Raw genomic sequence first — 13,020 nt, forward strand, 5'->3', positions numbered from 1 at the left:
ACGACTCATGCATCGTGTTGTCCCCAGCGGCTACCTATTCTGATGACGGCATTCGTTTAGACTTCATCACTACGATTATGTGGCAGTGAAGTACGAGATGAGAGCAGCATCACCCAGGTACAACCTTCAGTGAGCATTGCTGATCCTGACATCGATGATAGCAATCATTCTCACGACTGCACTGTTGCGGCATTTTCAAACTTGGTCCAACTTTCACCTGATGTCATAGACCAATTTTTTGCGAGTCTGTCTGAAATGATGTTTTCCCCTGAACAGAAAGAATAACTTTCTAAAAACAAACGAGCACACAGCGTTCCCTGAACTCTGAATTCGGCCTTCAGCTTTGATAAACAAAAGCTACTGAAAACATTGGAACTATTTTTTCCCCTGAAATCGAAATTATTTTTTTCCCTTCCAAAATATTTACCTTTTTTCTGGCACATGTACTCTGCTTAAAGTAGAACAGAGCTTCTATTTTAGGGACTCTAGAGACAATATTTTACCTCAGCCTCTAGCACATGTACAGCATTTGTATTATTATGTGTGGGAATGGTCTCAACCTTCTTTTCTGTTTTAAGAGCCATTTCATGTGTACATTTTCGCAATTCATTCAGCTGATATATATATGCATTTTTTAACTGAATGATACCACTGCTTGAAAAGCGTACAGTACCAATACTCATTTTCATGTATTTACCATATACCATTTCAAATGCGAATTATGTATTTTGGGGTGGGATGGAAAACACATGCACCATTATATGTTTACTATTGCTTAGTTTTAAGTAATGAGGGACATTAGATCGTGGAGTGTGTGTTGTAATTCTAATTAGGACCCTAATTCGATATTCCTGATTTATGCCCTTATGTGGTTATAATAAATAATATCCTTATAAAGGCATAAGAATCATATCCATATTTAGTCGTAGCCCATGCGGTCCACATTAAGCAAAGGCTACTTCCCCAGGCTCCTAGAAAGTACAACGAGTTCTGTAAACAAACCAAACCTCCAGCAACCTGGGAATTCCCCATGGCTTTTGTTTTGATTTGTTCTAGAACTCCTGTGAGCACTCTAAGAACGGCCAGTTCTTGGTGACATCTTTATTGACGTCTTATGTCCAACCTTACGTCAAACCCGGCACCTTTCAGGTATAAATATACCAACGTTGCCTTAAGCAAACACACAGTGGTTTGGAGCTATCTACTTGCCCGAGAAGCCCAGCTGATGCGGAGAGCCCATGGACGCCGCCCCTCCCTTTTGACGCACTGAGAGAGACGCTGTCTTTTCTCCTGCCGAGAAATCCAGCTCCGGTGTTCTCAGCCACCCTTGCGGGTTGCTGGGATATTGAGTCCTGAGAGAGAGATACCAGTCCTCCTGCTTTCTATTACCCAGGTACGGAGCTGACTAAACCCTTAAAGAGAATTCTTGATTCAGATTCTTGGCAAAACCAACTTAACTTAAACTGCTACTTACTTACTCCTTCCCACGTATTAGGCTTAGGTCAGGTACACCGGGGTAGGCGTATTTAGAAGCACCAGTTGAGTACGTTAGTCAATGTATATTTGTATGTATATATTTTATCCATTTTAAAGTATCATATGGCTAAGAAACCATATCAATGCTTTTACAGTATTATTTTATAATACTCCTTTTACTGTACGCACTTTACTTCATGCTAAGTATTGCAATTGTGGCAATTCATTTCTCTTGCATGAGAAAGAAGACTGCTCATTAATAACACCTTTTATTGAAAACGCCCGTCTCTCTTTTCTCTACACTCTGGTGAAACTAAGTATGCACGATTGACTGAGTAAAATAGCTGTCTATTGTTTTCACACGACTCTAGAGATACACTCTTATTCTGAGGGAGCAAAGTTGTCATGTTTATGGTTGTCAGAAGCTAATCCCTTCTTGTCTATCCAGGGAAGTTAAACTCCTCCTTGTTTATTCGAGAAAGTTTCTAGTGGCCTCTGAGCTAGCTGGCAAAACTAATTAAGTCTAATATAGTCAGTAGAGACCTAGTCGACCTCAGTCCTACGTCTACACTGCTGTTTATATTATTCCAATGCGCAGTGCCTATTGGGAATATAGGAACTACACTACAATAGTCTGTAAGTAGCATTGGTGTACAGTTTTTACTTGCGTTTTGTAAAAAAAGGCAAGAAACCAAACAAACAAACACCACAATACAGGTATCATGTGCTGTTGGTTACATAGTCCAATGATGCATTTGGTTTGTAAATACATGTATGCGCCGTACGGTTTTGTTGGAGGGTGCGGTATACTAACATGCAATGTTAAAGTGCAGGGATTAAGGTATTTGGTGCCAAAAGTAGATCTGCCTCATCCTGCGATTGAATGTTGATGTGGTCAGAATTATGCGCTAATGCTCATATTTTGTAATTTGAAGGGCCGAGTGGTCAGCGTTAGATTTGTAAAGATTGCTCGCTATTACTTAAATTTGGTAGTTTAAAAAGCTGAGTGCTAAGATTAGTAAATTATATGGCTTAGTGACAGTCACCAAAGTGAGAGACTACAACTTATTCAAAATAATACTTTAAAAGCCTATCTGTATGCTTTTGAAAAAACTGTTTTATATTACAAAAACCTAAGTTGGAAACCATATTCCACCCTATGTTCGCTCTCCCAACTTACCTCTCCGTCGGTATCCTGTCGTGGTACAGAAGTTGCAACCAGAAGTACCGACGGGAGGATTGTGAGGCTTATAAATACCGGCAAAGAAACCGGAGTCATGCCATACGAAGACCTCAAGGTGTCCTGTTCTGATGCCTGTTCCAATTAGTACCCATGTGTAAATGCGTTAAGTCTATCACAGCGCATACTCAGTGATATAACATTTTCCGTCTGTAGTTCGCATGTGCCGACCCTAACACTGCCCTCGCTTTAATATTGAAAAACTTTATCAGTGTGGTTTCCCAAGAGGTGCCTTTTTGTTGCTGGTGCCCTACTGACTATACTCCAAGATGGGACTATTACAACGGAGTATTGTAGTCAGATATTTGATTGCTGTATCTATTCTAAATGGATCATTCACATGTAGTTATTTGGCACTGGTCTCACCGCAATATATGAAAACTATATCTGTAAGGTTTACCTAGTTGGTGAGGATTTCTGCAAAGGGTTTTAAGTATACAGGAAAAATTGGCGCACATAACAGGTAGTGGGTGAGAGTAGGAATAAAAAGACAGTGTAAGAACGGTGCTACTAGGTCAAAGTGCAACCCAAAACCCCTGAAATAGAGTGGGCAAAAGCCAACCCTGTACAATTTGAAAACAAAGTCCTGTGCACACGTTTGAGGAAATCAATTCAAGTGGACCACATGTTTCAAGTTTCATTCATACAACAGAAAACAGAGAGCAAGATTGACAAAAGGTAGTAGGTTTTCCTTGTATTTATGTGATAACTGCTCCTCCTTCCAGAGGAGACACCAAGAAATGACCAGTCGACACGTGTTTCGTCAAGCGGGTTGTTACCAGTGACTCTTCAGGGCTGGGGATAATAAATTAAAGACAAGGTGTAGTACAAAATACAAGTATGGTTCAAAGGTTCAAAATAAACAATCAAAGTGGCGGGAAATTACACCTCCTGGTGAGTGGAAACCCTATAAGTAAGGTGGAAAGAACATCATTTGTGACATCACTCTTACACAAAAGACAGGACCTGTGGTGATGTCTGAAGTCAAAATAGAGAGACTCCGTAAAAGGGGAAAACAACATTATTTAAAGGTCTTAAACGATAAGAGGAAGAACCTGGAATAAGAACCTAGAAAAGGAAAAAGTCAAAAGAGGAAATGGCAGGAAAGAGCAAATACGAACCTAGATAACAATACCAAGAATCTACAAGAATGAGACCATGAAGTATCATATCTAAAATAAATATCGCATGTTAAACCCAAGGACGCAGTGACACTAAGTGAATGGTGAGTGCGTATAGAATTAATATCAAAAACATTCTGCTGGTACTTAATGTGCGGGAGATCATACTGAAAACACGAGTAGATCCCTGTCTTAAGAGATAAACGGTACAATAGGTAGAATATCTTGTAAACTGAAAATACACATTAAAAAACACTTTCAGAAGCGACTCAAACCCATATACCGGGTCACAATGAGAAAGAAAAACATGCGCAGAAACTCCTATAACGGTCACCTAGAACTACACAATGTTTATGTAAAGTAGAAAATCTTTCAATTACACAATAATACTGCAATTGGCTTGGCGTGTATATTACCTCCTTACTGTGCATAAGCGGAGAAAACAGCCAGAATATGGAAAAAAATGAGTAAGGAAAGAGCCAGGGCTGGCGAGGATAATCGGAGGGAAAAAAAGGTCAATCAGAAATAGGCTAATAAGTCGAGGAAAATACCTGAAAAGAAGCCAATCTAGGTTGGATCTGTGAAGAGGCACAAATGAAAGACATAAATCAAAAGTGAGATAAGAGAAAACACACGCCTAAAACTGTGTGTGTGCCTCAAGAATTTTGGTTAACACTCACCGGGGAACCGGTGATAATTCCAACCCGGTTTTGTAACGGGTATAACGTGTGGACAAGCGGCCAATGATGGCAAACTGGAGGTAGACTTAAAGACCCTAGTTGGTGCCTTATTGATTGGGAGTGCCCTGCTGACTATACGCAATGATGGCACTCATGAATACTTATGTCAAAAATGGGATTGGGATATCTCTACTTAATGGATCATGCCAGACTCTATAGCGACTATTGTGTCAAGTGTCTCATCCTGAGGTATCGAGGTATATAAGGATTCAAAGTCAAAGAAGACTAATTAATCCTGCTCCAGATCAAAGGTGGTCTCACCTAAGAGGCACAGGAGATCTTTCGTATCCTGTATGTAAGTTGGTATTTTTAATACCAAGGGTTGTAGAAAAAAGACTACGGCGGTAGACAAAGGCTCAAGGATAGACCCAATACCCAAAATGATGGGTCTCCCTGGTGGTGGTAGTTGTCGTTTATGTACTTTTGGAAGTACATAGAAGTAGGGTGTGATCGGATGGGATGTGACCAGAAAGGCTGCTTCATGGGCAGTGATCCAACCTTCCTCATTTTCTTCATCCACCATTTTCTTTATTTCTGTAGAGAGTCGTTTCGTCGGGTCCATCTTCAGAGATCTATAAGATTCTCTGTTTCAGAGTTGACACAGGCATTCAGCTCTGTAGGTGGTAGTGTCTAGAATAACTATCACACCCCCATTGTCCGCTGGTTTAATGATGTTTCGAATTCAGACAGCCATTGGAGTGCTAGTCCTTCTTGTTAGATTGTTCATGTCTTGAAGCACCGCTTTCTCAAACGTGGCAAACTGTGTAGGAATCAAGTGTGCTGGAGGGTTGAAGGTAGATCGTAGTCTCAAGCCTGTGTTCCTAATATCTTCATCTTGGTCGAGGGTGTGGTGAATAAAACACCACATAGCCAACCACTGACAAAACAAATCCCTTAGAAAATAATTGTAGCAGAGACTTAAAAATAGAACCCAACAGGAAATAAAGATACATTACAATTATTTATTTTGCCTACATATAAATACATTCAAAAGAATGTTAGAAAAGTACATATATTTTAAAAATAATTGCTAGGATACAATTTGAACCTTTTAATTAAAAATATATTGTACCAATTTCCAAAATATTTTCAAACAAGTCTATACAGAACAGATAGGTGTATGGCAATTCAGTAATATAACAAATAAATACAACAATTTCATTTCTAAGTGGGATTTGTTTAAACAGATTTTTAAAAAACATTTTTAACACATTTAAATTAATAAATATTCAATTAAAAATAAGGCTCCCTGTTTTCCGTTTTTACTGAATTTTACAGATAAATACAGACAGAAAACTTTTGTTTTCTTGTTTGTATTTCTTTTTAAGTATGGATAAAAATGGAAATTGGGTTGCTTTTTGAGTAATTATAAATACTGTCTGCCAGGCCAGTAGCTGTGTGGATAGATAGGTAAGGAGGCTGAAAAAGAAAGGACTTTTCGTAAAGAGGCTTTAACAGCAGTAGATATGCACACGGTTGATAGTATAATTAACATTTTCTTCGAAGTACATTGATTTATCTTCTACGGGTGTTTACAGCACTGAAACCTAGTTGACATTCAAATATGAGTGCATATTTACTGGTTAAATAAATGTGGAAATATACTATATCAGCGTAGTTTTTCCACAAAACCCAAAATAAATATTGATAAATACAGATAAAATTAGCAAAAAATAATTACAGATCAATACAGATGGAAATGTCTAAAAAATAAATATAATAAAACCGGGAGTCCTAATTAAAATAAAACTAATTTACATTTATATTTAACATTAAGAATTTCATTTTTTTCAAGTTTAATAAACTTTTCTAATGTATTCTGCTGTGTTGAGATCCCTGAGAATTTTTTATATAATTCAGAGATTCAAAATTTTGTAGGCAAGTAAGGTTGAGAAGGACCTTTGGTAGCACTTAAGGAAGACTTGTGGGATCCACTACTATACAGACTCTGCTCCCATTTGTGACTCCCATGGGACTCCTGTGGGGGTGAGGGATGAACTCAGTTTTACACTATAAAAGGTAAACCCTAGTACCAGGGGGGATCTGAGGTCGAGTGACACCTCTATTGCAAGGAAGGCCCTCCAGTTGTTAACAGGAAGGGAAATATCCAAGTTGAAATATCTGCAGTTTTGTTCATGGTGGTCAGTTCAGGGACTAGCAAAAATAGAGCACGTGGAACACAAAAAACCCTCTTAAAATGAGGATAAACGGATTAATAAGAAAGCATCTTTGTCGTACTGGTACATGGTGGTGGCAGAGGGCAAGAAGAATCTAGATCCACCCCAGATATGGAGAAAGACCTGTGGCAGCTGGCTATGGAAGACCTCTGGAAGTATCTCGAAATATTCTGGATAAAACAGTAAAGACTGTGAAACAATCTCTTCACTCTCCACAAAGCCTATTGGACGCTTCACACACTGACTAAGTTCTCCCAAGTGGCCCCAGGTTGGAAGAGGTGTGGTATGATGTGAGCCGACAACAAGCATAAATTCATGGATTATCCTATGCTGAAACATTACTGGAATAAAGTAAGTGACTATGTAGAGGAACTCACAGGCTGTGATGTAAAGGTAAGACACTCTCTGATATCCTTTGGGGTAGACTTGGCTTTGAATAACCTCAAAGCACCAAAAGAACCTTTTGTTCTTACTTGCAAAAAAAGAAAATTGTAAACCCTGAATTTCTCTGGTTCTGCCATCTGAACTAGACTGGATTAAGGCAGCGAGGCATGTGAGTCAACTATAACTAGCGTATAACAATTAAGAAGTTGGAAGGTATAGGTCTCCTTTTGATACCCCTGGCAAGCGAATCCTATTAGTCCAATGATTATACCATAACTTTGCTGAGTTGAGGCCGGACCGTCTAGTGTATAATACCATTCAGCAAGACATGCAGCCGTACCTAGAGCAAGGAGTATCTGAGTCCATCGACTAGGGTAACTAGAGTTGGACAGTGACTGACTGTTGAATGAGGACAGAAAAGATAAATTATACTTTACTAACAATTAATGTTATAAATATTTTCTTTTTAGAAATTTTATGCCATTAAATTACATTTATTCAGATTTTGAACTAGTTTACAGTATTAAATTAAAACTTTATTTCCTAGGAGATTTTATTTGACAACCCTAATGCCATTATTATTTAGGGCGGGTGTTGCAGTTCCAGCAGATGGGTATGTGTGATTTGGAGTACATTTAAGACTGTTTAGGTACATTATGAATGTAGTAACTTTAGAAGTGTGTCTTGTAAACAGAAATGATCTTACTCCTTTGAGGGCGAGTGCTTGTCCTTCCCTAAACTCCTCCCTTAGCCTCTCCCCTTTATTCATAAGTATTTTCCATTTTACAGCCACTCCCCTGTCCCTCCCACATTTACTACTAAAAGGTATACTAAAGTGTGGAAACTGGGCAGACAAGGCCGACAACTCCACACAGAAAAAGATGGGAGAGGCGGAACGTCCACACATAGGTTTGTGAATCAGATTTTGTAGCGCTTTAGTCGTCCTATTGTAGTTCATGAATAGTTCTGATTATGGGTGAGACTCTCTTGGATGTATCTGATGTGATTCTAAAGCGAGTGAGACTGTCCCGGGCAGATAGGAAGCAGGTTCCATTTGTAGCAAAAAAGGAAATGGAAAGAGGTCACTCAAGTGGATCTTTATAATATTAGGCTGTGTCTCCTCAGAACAGAGGTGTTTAGGACTATTTATGGTGGGGCCACGAATGGTTTGCATATTGTTGGCCCTGTCTGTAGTGATACAAAGACTAGAGAAAGATGTGGCCAGATGCTGCTGAGATTAACTGCCAGTCCTTCCATCACCTTTAGTTTTTCTCAATGACCAGCCCTACGGGGCACAGCCATGAACAGACGTCGGTCCCATGGAGACCCATGACAAAGGGACTCCTGCTGCAATCCCCTGGTGAGGATCATTAAGGCTGGAAACAGTTCGAGGTTACTTGCGTTCCAGATCATAGGGGCGTGGCCTTAAAGTTAAGGATCAACTTGACCTTGTGGGTTGATGCCCTGCTTTATTAACACACAGGGAGCAAAACACTCTGAATGGAATCAGGCCACAAATAGTCACTAAAGAATAAGGTTAATTAAAGCACTTCCATCCCTATCTGCGTCCTTTTCTCAGTAGACAGTTTGTATGACAATCAATGGACCGATGTTTTTGTGGCCTCTTCACGTGAATGTTCTGCAATATTGAAACCTCCTCTCCAGGGTTGACACGGAGCACATTATACTCTCCCATACTGACTTTTCATGTCAGTAGAGAAGTGTGGCTCAATGGTTAGAGCGGCAGACCCTGATGCAGTAGTCTGGCCGGGACCAGGGTTCAATTCCCGCCTCGGCGGGTCTCGGGCTCAATTTCCTCGGACCTGATAATTCTCGCCTCGGTTCCTAGTCTAACCATGGGTCCCTCTCTGCAACTCTGGGCAATAGCTTGCTTAATCTCCACAATAGCCCCAACAACGCTGAGGATGCCTGGCCTCCGCCTTGGGGGTGCCCAGGAGTGGGCTCCTCACAGGGAAAGGCCAGGAAGGGTTCCTCTGCGGTGTTCGTACAAGCGCCGAGATGCCTACGGGTAGTCGTGCGCTAGACAAGTGCGTAATCATTTCATCATTTCATTTCATGTACTGAGGTTGAATTTATAACTGAAGTTTTTGTCACATTCAGAGCACTGATAAGGTTTTTGACCAGTGTGAGTTCTCTCATGTTGAGTGAGATGACCTTTCTGACTGAAGCTTTTCTGGCATTCAGAGCACGGATAAGCGTTTTCACCAGGGTGAGTTCTTTCATGTTGAGCAAGACTAGATTTTTTCTGACATTCAGTGCACAGATAAGGTTTTTGACCAGTGTGGATTTCCTCATGTTTAATGAGTTAGAGCTTAGAACTGAAGCTTTTTTGGCACTCTGAGCACAGATAAGGTTTGTACCCAGGGTGTGTAATTTTATGTCGAGTGAGATTACTACTCCTACTGAAGCTTTTCTGGCATTCAGTGCACAGATATGGTTTTAGCCCACTGTGAGTGTGCTCATGTTGAATGAGATATGATTTCTTCCTGAAGCTTTTCTGGCACTCTGAGCACTGAAGAATTTAGCCCAGTGTGGATTCTCTCATGTCTAATGAGACTGGTCTGATGACTGTACCTTTTTTGGCACTCTGAGCACTGATAAAGTTTGTACCCAGTGTGGGCTATCTTATGCGCAGCAAGATTCCATTTCTGACTGAAGCTTTTCTGGCACTCTGAGCACTGATAAAGATTTAGCCCAGTGTGGATTCTCTCATGTCTAATGAGACTGGTCTGATGACTGTAGCTTTTTTGGCACTCTGAGCACTGATAAAGTTTGTACCCAGTGTGTGTTATCTTATGTTGAGTGAGATTACCTTTCTGGCTGAAGCTTTTGTGGCATTCAGAGCACTGATAAGGTTTTAGCCCAGTGTGTGTGCTTTCATGTTGAATGAGATGGTCTTTCTTACTAAAGCTTTTTGGGCACTCTGAGCACTGATAAGGCTTTTCCCCAGTGTGGATTCTCTCATGTCGAACAAGACTGCCCTTACAAGTGAAGCTTTTCTCACATTCAGAGCACTGATAAGGCTTTTGCCCCGTGTGGATTCTCTCATGTCGAGTGAGATTGGTCTTGCAAATAAAGCTTTTTTGGCACTCAGAGCACTGATAAGGCTTTTGCCCTGTGTGGATTCTCTCGTGCACTGTTAGAAGCCAGTTGTGCTTGAAGGTTTCTTGACATCCAGAGCACTTATATGGTCTTTGTCCAGTGTGAGTTCTCTCGTGTTGAGTGAGACCATACTTTTGACTGAAGCTTTTCTGGCATTCAGAGCACTGATATGGTTTTTGTCCAGTGTGAGTTCTCTCATGATTAGTGAGACTAAATTTTGTTTGGAAGCTTTTCTGGCATTCAGAGCACTGAAACCGTTTGGGTTCAGTATGGATTCGCTCATGTTGAATTAAACACGCTCTCTGACTGAAGCTTTTCTGGCACTCATTGCATTGATAAGGTCTTTCCCCAGTGTGGCGTCTCACATGTATAATGAGAGAGGTTTGATAACGGAAGCTTTTCTGGCACTCTGAGCACTGATAAGGTTTGCGCCCAGTGTGGATTTTCACATGTTTAATGAGAGAGGATTTGTGAGTGAAGCCTTTTCGGCATTCAGGACACTGATAAGGTTTTTGTCCAGTGTGAGTTCTGCCGTGTTTAGTGGGGTGGGATTGAGAACTAATGCTGTTCTCACATTCATTACTCTTAATCGAGTTATATGAATCTTCATGTTGGGTTTGCTCCTGGACACCGGCCATGTTAAGACTGAATCGGATTCCAGAGTCTGTACTTGTTTATCTTAAACTCAGCATTAACTTCTAAGATAAACTACAGATGCTCTTCTTCATATTTGTATTTAACCAATTATAGCTTTTATCTGGATGATATTTTCCTACTTTTAAAGCCAGCCTGTCTAACCTGTTTTATAAACTTTCCCTGCGGAGCCCCTTGTATTTAGTGAGATGGATTCAACTTCTCCAAGTTATGCCTGGGTGAGTTCCCTCAAGTTGAATTAAACTCTTTTTGTGAGTCCAGTTTATCAGATTTGATTTAGGAGTTTTAAAAGCCGTGATAAGGTATTTGGGGTTTAGTTTTTGCTGTTTAAGTATATTTGTTTATACAAGTAATGACAGGTAATTAGGGCATGCCAGGGTGGTTTTATGAATTAGTAATACAGAGCACCGACCCCTTTTAAACTTTGTGGCAGTACATGCTATGTCGCTCTATGGCTAAGGCAGGTTCTTGATCAACTTTGGCAGTCCGGGACACTTTGAAACTACTCCGATCAACCCAAAAGACAGAGTTGGTGGGGATAATGTTTCGATATTGGAAATGATAATCCAGCGTATTTGCTGTATTGAGAAAGACCATTTACAATTTGTTTTTTTAACAATATCTTCTCAATACAAATCCCAGGAGACGTAGACAAATGTTTGCTCTGTTAAACCGTGGTTATTAGTCTTTCTTACAATTCTGTCACATCACGTCTATGGATACGATTTTTGGGAGGGTTTTGCGTCTTCAAAGCATTTCTCATAAGACAGAATTTACAACACTGATTATTCTCAATTGCACTGCAAGGGTATCAATTACAGCCAATGTTCTTTGTTCAACCAATCTTGAGATGTTTCGAAGTGAAAATATTTTTACTATTAGTAGATGCAGACTTTCAATTTACTCTTGAGTTCCATTTATAATCCAGAGGCTCCTCAATCTCAGTAACTGACTCTTCGTAAACATGAACAGCGTTTTTCTTTAAATATTTGACAACTTTCACATTCAGCAGGTTCTTCTGCTCCAAATTCATCACCATTCCTGGCACTTAAAATATGTTTCTCCTTTGAGCTCGAGAATGTTTAACTTTCCTTTAAATAATCCTTTTCATTATGTTTCATGGTGTTTCACTCAATTAAAACCTTCTTTTGTCTGACTCATGCTTCAGTCACCTGTAAAAATGGAGATAGAGATTGTAAATGAACACAAATTAAAACATAATTGTGACTTTATACTTTGCAGAAAGAAAGCATTCACAGAAACAAGAGAGGAAATCCGTTTGAGTTGCATTCCTGATAGTGGAGAAACAGCTCTGGGACAATGTGTAGAAAGGGAGCTTGGAACCACTGGAATTCAAGGATGTGAGAGCAAAAGAAGTGAATATTTAAAATAAGAAACACAAGTTGCACACACATTGTAACACAGATTCTCAGAAGCAGCCAACACCATCAATTTACACTTTCTGGTTCTAATTTTTTTTTTAAAGTGTGTTTAAAGATCTTGAAGGCCGCACTGAGTATGTGGATGTATGTGAGGAAAACACTGAGAGTTTCATATTTTTCGATTTGGGCACCAATTTGGGATTCCCCAGGGACCCCAGAATGTCTGAGGAATCAACTCAGTCAGCCCTTGAAATTAGGGGGCATCTACTATTGGGCTGGTCTCAATGAGGGCACAAACATGATGAGATGGGAAGCCATGAATAACCTGACAAAGGGGCAGTTAACAAGGTTTAAATATTACCAATTGAGTTCCTGGTGGGTGACACAAGACTGGGTGGAGGAAGAAGAGACAAGATTCAGTCAGGTGACGAGAACAGACCAGTGGAAAAAGAAATGGCATTTTGGTATTGGGCTTCCTTGGAAACGGATACGGAGTTTGAAACCGAAATTATAAAACTATGGAGTCAGGAGATGGGTGAGGGTGATCCGAAGCAAATGTGGTGTGATTCTTATGATATCTTACGAACAGTAGTAAAACCAGCAACATTTAAATGCAACCACCTATATTATTGATTTGTAGACTATGGAAATCTGAAAATCCACTGTGTTTTACTGAGTGCCTTAGAAATATCATATATACCAGTGAGTCTGATATGGCATGCG

General features: G+C 40.0%; 1 protein-coding gene across 1 annotated transcript in view; it reads right to left on the minus strand.

Annotated features, from left to right (window-relative positions):
* Positions 1–5,521: 5,521 nt before the first annotated feature.
* LOC144809121 (uncharacterized) overlaps positions 5,522–13,020 on the minus strand; it is a 68,271-nt gene continuing 60,772 nt past the window's right edge. Inside the window, exon 5 of the mRNA XM_078673689.1 lies at positions 5,522–12,087. Within this exon, the coding sequence (XP_078529815.1) occupies positions 9,619–10,899 (1,281 nt within the window). The 5' untranslated portion in view covers positions 10,900–12,087 and the 3' untranslated portion in view covers positions 5,522–9,618. The remainder of the gene's footprint in view (positions 12,088–13,020) is intronic.

Source organism: Lissotriton helveticus, chromosome 1_1 (assembly GCF_964261635.1).
Source record: "Lissotriton helveticus chromosome 1_1, aLisHel1.1, whole genome shotgun sequence".
Taxonomy (NCBI): domain Eukaryota; kingdom Metazoa; phylum Chordata; class Amphibia; order Caudata; family Salamandridae; genus Lissotriton; species Lissotriton helveticus.